The sequence below is a fragment of the Ipomoea nil genome, unplaced genomic scaffold (assembly GCF_001879475.1).
Source record: "Ipomoea nil cultivar Tokyo-kokei standard unplaced genomic scaffold, Asagao_1.1 scaffold0684, whole genome shotgun sequence".
Classification (NCBI taxonomy): domain Eukaryota; kingdom Viridiplantae; phylum Streptophyta; class Magnoliopsida; order Solanales; family Convolvulaceae; genus Ipomoea; species Ipomoea nil.
In genome coordinates this window covers 406,761-422,364 of record NW_017617112.1, presented here as the reverse complement: position 1 = coordinate 422,364, position 15,604 = coordinate 406,761, and the positions used below count along the sequence as shown (strand labels likewise).

At 30.5% G+C, this 15,604-nt stretch overlaps 1 protein-coding gene across 1 annotated transcript; it reads right to left on the bottom strand.

Annotated features, from left to right (window-relative positions):
* Positions 1 to 895: 895 nt before the first annotated feature.
* Positions 896 to 5,938, bottom strand: LOC109175150. Its single transcript, XM_019324403.1, has 5 exons — positions 5,832 to 5,938; positions 3,230 to 3,431; positions 2,692 to 2,777; positions 1,926 to 2,020; positions 896 to 1,290 (listed from the first exon to the last, which is right to left on the bottom strand). Exons 1-5 carry the CDS (start codon positions 5,867 to 5,869, stop codon positions 995 to 997), a joined length of 717 nt encoding a protein of 238 aa, XP_019179948.1. The 5' UTR covers positions 5,870 to 5,938; the 3' UTR covers positions 896 to 994.
* Positions 5,939 to 15,604: the final 9,666 nt, after the last annotated feature.

The following is a 15,604-nucleotide window of genomic DNA, read 5'->3' as shown; positions in this document are numbered from 1 at the left end:
GTTAACTCCGGACCAAATTGGTAATTTTGCTATAGCTAATTAAAGAACCATTCCAGTCATCACATGTACCATTTCCTCGAAAAAGTTAATTAGCAAAATGAAAACGTATTACATTTTTCTTCAAAAGTATTACATTTTCTCATATATGTATTAAGCATTTTATTCATAATTTAGTATTACATTTGTTAGTATAAGTATTACATTTCATCTTGAGCCGACCCATCTCACGAGCACAGATCCGTGAGACGGCCTCAGACAAATTTTTGCCTTATATTATATATATATATATATATATATATATATATATATATATATATATATATATATATCAATCATCAAAGATTCCCTCCTCTATCCTCCGTAATGATTCCATAATTGAGTCTCATGTTCATTATACGTAACGAATCATGTTGCAATTATTACAGAAAACATTAACTACGTACCTGGATGTAAATTTCTTCGATAAACAATGTGTAATGGTGGGAGAGACAAATTTTTTATATTTATAAAAGACTTTTAACAAGATATTAAAAGGATAAATACGTAATTAAATAAATTTAGTAAATCTTCAGTCACCCCGAGAAAAAGAATCATACCTTCCCTAGATGAATTTATTTTCTATATTTTAAATTCTCAAGAAAAGTTTAAACTTTCCTGACTACCAAACACCCGGTAGAGATCAGAGATCAGACTAACTTTATACCACACAGTTCAATAACATCACAACAAAGGGGATAAAACTACTGTCACCATTATTTCCCATGACACAAAAGAGCAAAGCATTTACCAAGTTTTGAAGTATATCATATCAATAACAGTTAATGAACAACAACACAGAAGTACTCATTTTCATGAATACAACTAACACTTGTCTAAATTAAAATGGTACAACAGTTTCAAGGGTATTATTATTTGTTTTAATTTAAAGCCACCATGGCTTCAAACCAAAGATAGGGTGTCCAGAAATTAAAGATGGGAGCTGAGCTGAGGGAAATTACATGGATAGTCCTTCCATGCTGAACTGTGAAGTAAAGAAGTTGAAGTCATGATGCCAAAAGTTGAGTTTCTTCAACCAAGACTCTGCAGCATTGTAGAGGTCAATAATTTTCTCATAGTCATCATAAGTATGTGAATTTATCCAAATCTCATCATCCAATCTATAAGTCGCCATCCCAAAGGGGTATAGAGCTTCCCCACTCTTATCAGACTTCTCCCCTTCTTCTCCTTTCACCAATTCTAAACTTTTCTTCCCTTTCTCATCATTTCCAACCATATTAGGATTCACTCCTCCTATAAAATTAAAATAAATGGAATAAATTAAAATAATGGATAGAGTTTGATATATTTATAGTAAATACACAAATAGATTTGCGTTCATATGCGAACCAGCCTTCTTCTCGTGTGAACCTATAAACTACTAAAGAAATGCACCACAACTACTCCCAACATGATTAGTTGTGAATGCGCAAACTCTAAAGTGCACCTCACAGAGTTGCAAAATGCATTTTATGATACTGGTTCGCACATTTGCACCTAGGTACTAGTTCTCATTTAATCCATCACACATATATAATGGTATTTGTATAGTTCATATTTGTACAATTTACAAATGCAATTTTCAAATAATGATAGATAATGTTTTCAAGGTTAATACAATTGAAAAATTAATAAGCCCGCCAATACGTACGATCTAAATAAATAAATAAATAAATATACACAGAAAGTTTAATAGTAATAATAATCACACTCACACTCGTAAAGCTTACAAGGTGACATTCAAATTTGAAATAAATCTTAAATAATAAGAAAACTTAGAAACTAACTCAATTATATGATAGGGGCAATTTTTATTTTATTTAAAAATAAAAAATTGGCCAAATTCTTATATTAGAGATGTCTAATTGTAGTTTCACAATATTTCATACCTTGCGAAGATGGTGAGAGACTATGATAGGTAAGAAAGCATGTTGACAAACGATCCTTCCAAATTCCCTTTGTTGGGATCTGATAAATAGGATACCTATGAAATAAAATATATATTATATACAAATAGCAAATGGTAACAAATTACAATACCTCAGATAAATAGATGAATAAATATACCGCACGGGTTTAACTTAATGGTTTAGTAAGCAGTACTTGGGAGTAAAGACCAATGTTCAAATTTCGGCGGCGGCAGTGGGGAGATTATGCCCAAAGTGAGCAGATCTCTTGTGCGCACCAGCATTTGGCCCTATCTACTGAGCCATTGTAGGGATTATGTCCAAAGTGGGGAGGTCCCTTGTGCGTGCCGACATTTGGCCTTGTCTGCTGAGTCATTGAGTTACCGTGATTTACATCATTCCAAATGCTCAGTCGGACCGGCGTGTGGGGCCCTTGGGGTTGGGGATTCAACCTTTTGGGAGAAATAAATATATAGTAATGCAGCTCTAATATCTTGAATTAATGAACATAACAATACAATTAAAATCTTTCTGCACCAACTATAATCAAATACAAACAAGCACAATAATTATTTTAAAACATTAAACTGAAAATTCACAAATAATAAGATTATGCACCCAATTTTATCACATAGCTTCTACCAGACTTTGTATTGGTTCCCAGTAAAGATACAGTATATATATATTAAATTAAATACCAATTTAATTAATAAAAGAAAATTACTATTCCAATAAAATAGTCACATACCAAGCAACAGAAATCCAGCTTGCAGGAGACAAGTCAATATTTTTCAATGTCAAGAGCCCAGGATACACTTCTGCCAGTTCAGCAATCTAAGCCAACAAAATAAGACTTTTGAGTATATCTATTTTTTACAATATTAGATATATTCATTAAAAATAGTAAAAATAAAGAAATATCAAGATTTATATATATATGCTAATAAAGAATAGTAACCAACAGGAGGCTGAATTATACTTGTGTTATTATTATAAAATTACACCTCTCTATCTATTTGTAATCTGCTCAAGCTAGCTAAGATGTAATTTTAGGAATCTAGAAATAAATAATTTTCTCTCAAAGAAAGGGTTGAGGTTGGGAATGCCCTATCCAAATAGGTCCAAGGAATCTTAAACCATAATCTTATAATAGTCACGGTCCGAGTCCCTGCACATGGCTTAGAAGTTAGCGATTTTATACCAATCATTTTAAGGGATATCATTTTATACCAATTAATCGTGCAATAATCAATAATTATTTTTGTCATCATAATTATCATTAATACCTTTTCTGCAAAAGGAATTCTCCAATATGGGGAGCATGTATCACAGAACTTGATGTAGAGGTGGGCATGTGGTTCGGCCTCTACAGATGGATTATTATGACAACAATCATCAGTGCTTCCCTCTGAAGATAGATCACTCTCACTTTTCTTACACAATTTTTCACCCTCAGCACTTGCAACATCTTCACTCTCTCTTAAGCTTCTAAGAAAACATAAGAGTGCAATTATATAACAACATTAACATATACTTTGCCAACAACAATATATAAACATTAACTATCAAATTAGTTGACAAAAGTAGAACTAAATTTACAACAAGTAAAACAAATTAAACGTTAATTGTGGGAATATTATCTAGTGCAAAATTAGAGCTTCCTCTAAAATTCTTTGGGTTGCACTCAATAAAAGAAGTACCGATGTCAATCAGCACCACCAGTAACTCAATTGCACATGACACACTACCAATTAAAAAGAAGAATACAAGTACTGAAGATGAAAACAATGACAATACTACCCAAAAGAGAGACTTAGAGAAATTCAAACCAAAAGTACTATTTATTTAGACTATCGTTTTTAGACTAAGTATTTAGACTAGCGTTTTTACAAATTAAAGTTGCAAACATTTATTTTAATGGCAATTATAATCAATCTCTCATATAGTATCTTGCATTCATTACTTTGAATTACCGATTAAAATAAACAAATTCAACATTCAATTACCTATGCATGAACATCTCACCACCTATATAATCTTGCATTGATATACTTTGAAGTACTTATTGAAAAATAAACATTGGGCATTATCTCATTCGCATAATGAGAGTAGTGAAAAACTAAATTTTTAATACACTCTAATAACGTATTCATAGTATATGTTCAACAATTATGCCAACTCTGATTGAGATGTGTTTGAACCTAAAACCTTCCTTTATGAAAATCAATAAGTTAAGGATAATAAATAGTTAACGAAATATTTCGTTACTAAAGTTTACACTGACGAAATGCGGTGGTATTTAGAAAAAGTAAATGATATAATAGAGGGTACGGTAAAGTATAAAAAATAATTTAAAAAAATACTAAAATCAAAATAATATGAACCATTCGTTTCAACCAACAATTGGACCAACATTTTTAGTTCCCGTTATAGGCCTAACTTTATTGGCTCTTATTAGATTTTGTGTATGTGTGTGTATAGGTTCAAATGCGTCGTAGCTCTCCTGTGATGTGTGGACATATTAGAACCGTGAGATTAGCTCAGATCAGACGGATGAAAATCAATAAAGATGAGAAACAATGTGGGTAATTTTGTAATTTTATCGACCATGTATGTTTCGGTGGTGTATTAACTACAGGTGTATGGTGCACTTATGAGTGCTCTGTGGTGCATTACGTGATGCTTTTTGATGCACCACCAAGTGGCTAAAAATCATTCAAAAGGGAAAAATGCGGTGGCAATTAAGTAATTTTGTGCAGCATATGTATTTCGATATGCACTAGGTGCTGGTGTGTAGTGCATTTATGAGTGCTATGCGGTGCACCACCAAAAAAAGAAAGGCATTGTGGGTTCAATAGACCCGTTGAGTAGTACCGTTGGACTAATGAGTCTATTGAACCCGTCGACGGGGTTTGACACCCTGTTGAGTGGTGCAATACTAAGTGCACAAGATTAAGTGCACCACGTATCACTCAAAAGTGCACCACACGCTAGCACATAGTACACCGTCAAAATATATACATGATGCAGAAAATTACGAAATTACTACCGCATATTTTCTCTTCTTCATTGATTTTGATATGTCTGCATGACCACACGGAAGAGCAGTGCCACACCAAAGCATGGACATGTCACCGATGTATATGTGTGTGTAAATATATATAATGATTCTTTTGTATCTCCGTTCTTCAAAGAAGCTCTCACCTACTTGAAGATTGAATTTAAGGAGTTCACACAATGATATGTTCCTAATTTAAGAATGTATCAAATTAAATAACACATTTGAGTATGTGTAAATTTCTTAAATTCATTTCTCAACCAAACAAGAGATCCTAAGAAAAATTTAGGAAAAAGAAAACCATTTTTCGAGTGAATGAACACAAACTCCTTTAAAACTTGTGTTAAAAATATTTTTTATTCCATCATCAAATGTCTCTTACATGAGTTACAATACACACATATAGAAGTGGACTCTATCATACTATATTTCATTCAAGTAATTAAATATTTTTGAATAGAGTTAATAATGCTAGTTTAACCGCAATTTTGGAGTTATGATTCTAAGATTAGGTGAAAATTACACAAAAATAAATCTTACCAAGAAGGAGGAGAAGAAAATATATTTTAAACTAAAATTTTCAAGTAAATATTAACTTAACATATTTTGGAGTTGTAATTTTAAGATTAAATAAGAATTAAACAAAAATCTTACTAAGATGTTTGTTTATACACATGTAACATTACAAAACAAGAAAAGAAGAACAATCATCTTAAAATAAATTTTGTTCAAGTAATTAAAGATATTAAATATCACTAACATTAACTTCATCACATGCTTTTGGAGTAATAATTCTAAGATTAAGTAAGAATTAAACAACAAAATCTTACTGAGATGTGTGTTGTGGTTTGTTGGTGTAGATTTGCATTGCCGATAAGTATGGAGCATAGTATTGTGTAACACTTTCACCATTTAATAAGATAGGAACATCAACACCATATGCACTCCACTCTTCATAGCAGTCCCATAAATCCCCAAGAGTAAAATATTTAATTGTTTCTCCATCTACCTGTTATCATGGGGTATTTAAATCATTGATAAGTCCAAAAAAAAAAAAAAAAAAAAAAAAAAAAAAAAAAAAAAAACAATTAATCTAGAATCTTGACAAAGAGAACAACATTTTGTTATGTTTTTCAAAATCAAATTTGAAATATTTGGATCACAATTTTAAGGATGTAAATTATAGCATTAAATTAATTATTTATTTAATGGATTGAACAAACATGCTATCAAATTTATTTCGAATAAAATAAAGAACAGAATTTATTCAAGGGCCATATATCTATGGGCATTTATATTAAACTCAACCGATGCCAAGCACCTTATGCATAGATCTATAAGTTTTGTGCCATCAAAACATTATGTAACGTACTTTTATTGCTAATTTAGAGGTTTCAATCACAAATTTTATCTTAAACTAAAAGCAAAAATTGAGAATTAATTGATATATAGAAGTAGAAATGCATAAATCTCTTGATGGTCTTATGATCTAGTGAATAAGCCTGTTGCTCTTAGTACTAGGTCTAAAATCAAATTTCATTCCTCATATATATATATATATATATATATATATATATATATATATATATATATATATATATATATATGTATGTATGTATGTATGTATGTATGTATGTATGTATGTATGTATGTATGTATGTATGTATGTATGTATGTATGTATGTATGTATGTATGTGTGTGTGTGAAAATAAAAAGAAAAAGATTTCAAAAATCACCTGTTTGAAAGCTTGTAACCCAACAGTAGGTGTCACTGAGGAAAGTAAGTTCTGGAGATTTGAATGTTTGAAAAACACAGGAGAAGAAGCCGGAAAAAAACACGACATTTTCTTTTGGTTTCAAATTAGAATCAAGAGAATGTCACACACGCTCAATTTTCTTCCCCGACTACCTTCTAATCTTATCTTACCTATCCGTCCACCCAATTATAAAAATGATAAACAAAATTTATTTGAATTTACACAATATCATTTGATTTTCATAATCCTATAGACTGTTAAAGTAAAAAAGCAAATGCAATGGTTGAAAAATGTGAACGCAGTAATCCGGGGATCAAAATTGAGGATACTCACCATCTATTTTGCATCATCAATTTGTATAAGAATTAAATAATTTGATGATACATTTAATGCCAATACCATTAATTTGACGGTTGAGGACAAAAATGAATTTCCAATATTTTAATGTCAAATAAAGCTGTTTTTTTTTTTTTTTTATAGAAGAATTTGAAGCTGTTTATTTGTTTATTTTTTAATTCTATATTAGGGGAATGAAATTGCATTTTAATAAGTTAAATACAAAGAATTTATCAATTAATTAAATTCCAAAGAAAACTTTATTTCATTTTCGGTCCCCACAATAGTAATATTTTGAAATTAGATCTTCGGTAATCAATTCATCCGACGATTTTAGTGCATGACTATTAATTTTGGTCCTATCATTAATATATCCATCAAATCTGGATGGACAATAAGGGCATTTTAATAATCCATAACACTTTTTCAATTTTCGTGGTAATTAATTCCAAATTTAGTCCCTTGAATATAATTAAATTTAGTCCCTCAACTTTAAAAATCTTAACCAATTTGATCCTCCGTTTGTTTTGCCGTTAGACATTCGTTAACTCGAGATCAAATTGGTAATTTTGCTATAGTCAAGGGACCATTTCGGTTAGGGGTGGGCGTCGGTTCGGTACGGGTGACACCCGAGTTTTATTTCGGATATCTGAAAATTTTGGGTGATATTTTGACACTCAATATCCGAATCAAATTTAATTCAGATATATTCGGTTCAGGTGTAATTATTTCAGGTTAGTTTGGATATACTCAAAAATGTATTTTTATCAATTTTGAATTTTTTAAAGGATTTTATTACTCAAAAATTTATATTTGGATATACCAAAATTTACAATATCCGAAAGATAACTATTCGGGTTCACTTGAAATTTACAATTTAGTTCGAGTTTCAGGTGGTAGTTTGGATAATCCAAATTATGCCTACCCCTAACTTCGGTCCTCGCATGCACTATTTTCTTTGAAAATTAATTATTAAAATGCTCCATTGACTATGACGAAATTATCAATTTGGTCCCGAGTTAACGGATGTCTAACAGCAAAATAAACGAAGGACCAAATTCGTCTCGACGTATAACTCATAAATTTAATACTCCATTTGTCCGTTAAATTTAATTTCTTTACTATATTGGAATACTCAATTCCAAAACTTCATTAATTAAAATAGGGAAAATGGCACTTTTTACCCCTGAGTTATATACTTATAGCACTTTTTTCCTCCTCAATTATTTAGGTAAGCACATTAGCCCCCTCAATTATTCTAAAAGTGGTGCATTTTCCCCCTAATATATTAAATTGACATTTATACCCTTAAAGTAAACATTTTATTTATTTTATTACTCCAACAAATCACTACTGGAAATTCTGAAATTTCCGACCACCTGAAAATGATCTTAAATTAAGTTGATACCAAAAAGTTCAAAAAGTGGTCGGAAATAGCAACAAAGGTTTTTCCGGATACCAAAAGTGGTCGGAACAAGACTTTCAACTTGATTTAAGATCACTTTCAGGTGGTCGGAAATTTCAGAATTTCCAGTAGTGAATTATTGCGTATATGTAGGGATGACCACGGTTCAGTTTGAATTGAACCGGATACTAAAGCAATCAAATTAATAGTTTACGGTTATAATTCAGATCTAGAACCCAATATTTAAATGTCAATTTATTAAAATTATGTATCAAAAAAATTGAATCTTGTACCGTGAACCGGCGGTTTCGGATCTAATTCGCTATTTTGAACCTTTTTTATTTTAAAATAGTCTAAATTCAACAATAAATGTATTTTATTTTTTCAGTTCGGAACATGAACCGTCCGTTCCGGTTCACGATTTTAATAAACTCTAAATATCAAATTTCGGTTCTAAATTGTAATTGGAATATTTCGGTTTGGTTGCTATAGTGTTTGTTTAGTTTGAACCAAATTATGGTCATAATTTGTTGGAAAAAAATAAATTAAATATTTAGTTTAAGGGTAAATATGTCCATTTAACATTTTAGGGGGAAAAACAGCCACTTCAATAATTTAGGGGGAAAAAATGCTATAGGTATATAATTCAGGGGGAAAAAGTGTCATTTTCCCATTAAAATACAATTTAAAAATTTTTGGAATACTAAAATATTTAATGCTCATACGTTTACTTTTAGAAAAAATTTAAAATATATCATTTACTCAATATATTAAATATACTCGATTAAATCTTTCTCTTTGATCAAAACCGACAACATTTTTCTTGACAAAGGTAGTAAAAAATTTGACAAATTATGTTGTGGACCCGGGTCCAAAACTTGCGTTTGGAATAACGGTGTCGTTAGTGGCACCGTTCCTTTAGCCAATGATTTTATTTATTTGTTTATTTATTTTGTGAATATAGAGTTAAAAAATTGTGAATATAAAGTTCACAAATTGTGTTATACTGATGAATATAGAGTTCTGTAATTGTGAATATACAGTTATGAAATTGTGAATATAGAGTTAAAAATTGTGAATATAGAGTTCTACAATTGTAAATATAGAGTTCAAAAATTGTGAATATAACGTTAAAAAATTATGAATATATAGGAACGAATTCTGAAGACAAACGGCAAGTTAACGATAAGGAATGAAGCAATTTATTTTTTAAAAAAAATCCAGACGGTATCGTTTTGAAGCAAAACGACGTTGTTTTGGACTAGGGTTCACCTTGCAAGATAGATCGGGGTCCATGGCATTACTATTGAAAAAATTCGTTTCCAACTCATCATATCTTTCTGTCTCCAATTCAATCAAGGTAAACTCTTTTTTTCAAGAGATTTTCATCTAGAACACCATCCACTTAATTCGAATTCGAATGCAATATGTGTTTATAACTACTTTCTCAACCTATCGAAGTACATAGTTAATACCGACTCAAGACTCGAACCCATAACCTCCCATATAAGGGAGAAACTTGGTGCCACTTGACCACAAGGTCCTTGCCCGCTTCATTCTTTATTTCTTATTTCCCTTGTTTTCATATTACTCTAACTAGTATTTTCACCCGTGCGATGCACGGAATGGAATTGTTGTAATATATTAGGAATATTTAAATCGATATATAATTATTTAAGAGTTAATTTCACCAGAGGTCGCTTATCTTTCCTAACAATTCCAAATTTAATCCTAGACTATAGTTATTAATTATTATAATTTATTCTACGTTATAATTTTTCCGTTAATATTCTTACTATTATTATTAACAATTAATTACTTTTAGATATTATTTTTACCACTTATATTATTATTATTAGTTTCTTTTCAAGTTCTGTTAGTATATATAATGGCCGTGAGGCACAATAATAATATAATCATAATTAAATATTCTTGTATTGTATTCCGTGAGTCACAATAATAATATAACAATAATTAAATATTCTTCAATTTTATATTCTTCTAGGATTTCTATTACCATCATTAATTATTCCCTAATTTTTTAGAATTAAATATTTTGACCAATTATAAAGAGAGATTATTAAATAATGCACGGGACAATTTTTTAATTAAAAAATTTAAAAATTCATTAATAAAACATAAGGTTCTCATAGTTTTTTCTTAGAAACTATTTAATAAAGCATTTTTTTAGAAATTGGTGGGTCTGGATATATCCCAAAAAATACGCGATTTCAAAAAAACATTTGTCCAAAACGGACAACCGAGTCAAAAATTATGCATTGCCGAACTTTTGACACTTTACAACTTAAAAAAAATAATAATAATCGCAAGTTCAGCCGGCGAGGCGGGCGCGGAGGAGGCCGGTTTCGGCCTTCCTCGCCGTGGTCAGCAACACGATTTTTGCAACACTGATATATAGTATAGATAGAACAGGAATAGTATTACACGATTTTATAATATTAGAATAGAATTTTTAACCCAGAATTATTATACGAATGGAAAAGTAGAAATCAATATATTTTATTAGGAAGAGAGATTTTTTAGGAATTCGACGGGAAGTTAAAATTTCAGGATTTTGTTTTTATATATAGTATAGATTACAATATGAATTATATTACACTATTTTATAATTTTAGAATAGAATTTTAACCCAGAATTATTGTACGAATAGGAAAGTAGAAATCAATATATTTTATTAGGAAGAGAGATTTTTTAGGAATTGGGCGGAAAGTTAAAATTTCATGATTTTATTTTTATATATAGTATAGATTAAAATAGGAATTGTATTACACTATTTTATAATTTTAGAATAGAATTTTAACCCAGAATTATTGTACGAATGGGAAAGTAGAAATCAATATATTATATTAGGAAGAGAGATTTTTTAGAAATTGGGCAGAAAGTTAAAATTTCAGGATTTTGTTTTTATATATAGTATAGATTACAATAGGAATTGTATTACACTATTTTATAATTTTAGAATAGAATTTTAACACAGAATTATTGTACGAATGGAAAAGTAGAAATCAATATATTATATTAGGAAGAGAAATTTTTTAGGAATTGTGCGGGAAGTTAAAATTTCAGGATTTTGTTTTTATATATATATTATATTATATAGTATAGATAGTATAGATTACAATATGAATTATATTACACTATATTATAATTTTAGAATAGAATTTTAACCCAGAATTATTGTACGAATGGGAAAGTAGAAATCAATATATTTTATTAGGAAGAGAGATTTTTTAAGAATTGGGCGGGAAGTTAAAATTTCAGGATTTTGTTTTTATATATAGTATAGAAGTATAGATTACAATAGGAATTGTATTACACTATTTTATAATTTTATAATAGAATTTTAACCCAGAATTATTGTACGAATGGGAAAGTAGAAATCAATATATTTTTATAGAAAGAGAGATTTTTTAGGAATTGGGTGATAAGTTAAAAGTTCAAGATTTTGTTTTTATATATAATATAGAAGTATAGATATAGATTACAATAGGAATTGTATTACACTATTTAATAATATTAGGAGTAGAATTTTAACCCAGAATTATTTTACGAATGGGAAAGTAGAAATCAATATATTTTATTAGGAAGAGATATATTTTAGGAATTGGGTGGAAAGTTAAAATTTTAGGATTTTGTTTTTATATACTAGTTTTTTACGCGCATTGCGCGATTGGGATAATGCCCAATGTTTTTTTTTTAAATAAGTACTTTAAAGTATATTAAGGCAAGATTATATTGAAATTGTTCATGCATAGATAATTGAAGGTTGTTCATGCATAGATAATTGAAGGTTGAATTTGCGTATTTAAATAGGTAATTCTTCTCCCAAAGGTTGAGTCCCCAACCCCAAGGGCCCCCCCACACTCCGACCCGACAGAGCATTGTGGGAAGTTGTAAATCACGGTGACTCAATGGTTTAGCAGACAGGGCCAAATGCTGGTACGCACAAGGCCCACTTTGGACATAATTCCCGCATTGCCCGCGCCGAGGTTCAAACCTTGGTCTCTTCTCCCAAATACTACCCACTAAACCATTGAGCTAAGCCCGTGCGGGTCAAATAGGTAATTCTAAGTTTACAAATTCAAGATAATATAGTCAATATTGATTATAATTGTCAATAAAATAATTGTATAGGTATGGTTGAAACCAAATACGGGACATAAGGGAGAACAAATAAAAATTAGGGCATAAAATATGAAATATATACTAATATTGTTTGAGGAGATTCTGACATTAGGATTTGTGGTTAAGTTCTATTAAGACTTTAATATTAGAATTAGATTAATGGTGTAGTTATAATTCTATATTAGACTTTAATATTAGAATTAGACTAACTGTGAATTAACGGAAAAGTTAAATGGATAATCATATAATTAAGGATAAATTAGAAAATTTTAAAAGAAAAAAATTAAAACCTGAACAATATGAACCATTCATTTGATTTAATAATTTGGCGGTCATTTTTTCTACCCAATGTTAATAATTAAATAAATTCGCTGGTCAAATCCGCTTGTATAATCCGCTAACGTTAACCGCTAACTGCTGATTGTCAAACAAGGACATTGCGAGGTAGTTCTCACTTCAATTTGTTGTGTGATTTGAATACTCTCGTTGTCACAAAATCTCTCAAGTAGTTAATATGGTTGGCTTTATTAATTATATTTTTTTTATTTTTTCATGGTATTAATAAAATACTTGGTAAATAAATATATAGCATTATTTTATGTTATAACTTTGATATTTAATTAGAAAAATAGTGCACAAAAAAGATAATAGATAATATAGTGAATATAATCAATTGATGAATTTGAATGTAAAAATTTTTACATTTGAGAAAAATAAAGACAATATAACTAATGAAAATATTTCTTTTAATTAATTTATTGATAATTAATAATTTATTTTTCACCGAATAAAGACATTGTAAGGACAATGTAGCGAATATAATCAATTAATAAATTTGAATATAAAGAATTTTTATATTGAAGAAAAATAAAGACAATATAACTAATAAAATTATTTATCTTATTTAATTTATTGATAATGAATAATTTTATTTTATTTTTTGAATAAAGACATTGTGAACACATAATTCTAAATTAAAGAAAAGCATATGTATTATTTTTTGTTGTAACTACTAAATTATTATTTATATAATAATTTAATAAGAGTAAAATAGAGTACTAATTATGCCAACTTTGATTGGGATGAGGTTCGAACCTAAGTCCTTTTTTTTAATCAATCTGAGCCATTCATTTGATTAAAATTTGTGACCGCCATTTTTTCTACCCATTATAGGCCTAACTCTCTTGGGCTCTTATTAGTATAGTAGATATAGTATAGATTACAATAGGAATTGTATTACACTATTTTATAATTTTAGAATAGAATTTTAACCCAGAATTATTGTACGAATGGAAAAGTAGAAATCAATATATTTTATTAGGAATAGAGATTTTTTAGGAATTAGGCGAGAAATTAAAATTTCAGAATTTTGTTTTTATATATAGTATAGATTACAATGGGAATACCATGTGTCTCTATAATCTGGGCTCACATGTATTTTTAAAATACGATCCACATCCCCAGGTTCAAATAGATCTGATAAAATATGGGGGTCCCATGTTTTTGTTTGGTGATCTATTAAACCTGCTACAACTGCATCCCTTAATGGTTCTGGCATTACTGTTTGAACCAGTGGACTAGGATTATCCTGCAACCACGGATGTCCCCATATTAAAGTTTCCTGGCCATTTCCAATTCTCCTTCGTACATGGGCAACAACAAAATCATGAGCAGCCATAATACTCCGCCAACAAAAACTGGGATTATTTCCCACCGTTGCATCAACAAAAGAAGTCTTCGGGTAGTATCTTGCTTTATATATTCTTGCTGCTAGAGACTCCGGGTTAGTTAAAAATCGCAATGCCTGTTTACCCAACATCGCAAGATTAAAATTCCTCAGATCTTTAAACCCCAGTCCACCAAACTTTTTAGAGATACACAATTTATCCCATGCTTTCCAGTGGATTCCTCTTTCTTGTCCTTTCCCCCACCAATACCTATTCATGGCCCTTTGAATTGACTCGCAAACTGATTCAGGGAGCAAAAAAACACTCATTGAGAAAGTGGGCATAGACTGAGCCACACTTTTCAAAAGCACTTCTTTACCAGCCTGTGATAGCAATTTCTTGTTCCACGAGAAAACTCTTTGTCTGATTTTATCCTCCACATAAGAGAAAACGGCCCTTTTATTTCTCCCTACAAACGAGGGCAGCCCCAGATATTTTCCAAAATTCCGTGCTTGTTCCACGCCCAGACAGTCTGCTACTTCCTCCCTCATCTATTCTCCAGTATTCCTACTATAACATATATTAGATTTATGATAGTTCACCAACTGACCAGATAACTCCCCATATCTTTCCAAACACTGCTTGACCACTATAGCTTCCTGGACATTTGCTTTAAAGAACAATAAGCTATCATCAGCAAAGAAAAGATGTGATATTGGGGGAGCCCCCCTCGCCACCCTACACCCGTGAATAGATCCCACTGCCTGCGCTTTCTGTAAGAGCATGGATAGACCTTCAGCACAAATAATGAATAGGAAAGGTGAAAGTGGATCTCCCTGTCTGAGACCCCTTGTTGGTTGCACCAGGCCTCCACTCACGCCATTTATCATAACACTGTATGATACAGTGGTAACACATGTCATTATCAGTCTAATCCATCGTTCATCAAAACCCATTACCTCCAGCATTTTTTCCAAGAATGGCCACTCCATTCTATCATAAGCTTTAGCCATATCCAGTTTTAGTGCTCCCCATCCTGCTACTCCACATTGCTTTCGATTCAAAAAGTGGCCCACCTCCGCCGCCACATGTATATTATCCGTTATTAGCCTTCCTGGGATGAAGGCACTTTGAGATTCTGAAATTAAATCCCCCAGCATAGGTTTCAACCTGTTGGCAATCATTTTTGCCATAACTCTATACAAAACATTGCTCAGGGCAATAGGCCTCAAATCCGCCACAGTTGTAGGATTATTCTTCTTTGGAATCAAAACAATATTGGTAGCATTCA

Excerpts from the sequence above, each read along its gene's own strand:
- LOC109175150 (XM_019324403.1), bottom strand. The coding sequence starts at position 5,869 with ATGCAAATCTACACCAACAAACCACAACACACATCTCA. Across the intron at positions 3,432-5,831 it reads AAACCACAACACACATCTCA|AAGCTTAAGAGAGAGTGAAG; the intron begins GTAAGATTTTGT and ends ATGTTTTCTTAG. Across the intron at positions 1,291-1,925 it reads TCTCTCACCATCTTCGCAAG|GAGGAGTGAATCCTAATATG; the intron begins GTATGAAATATT and ends TTAATTTTATAG.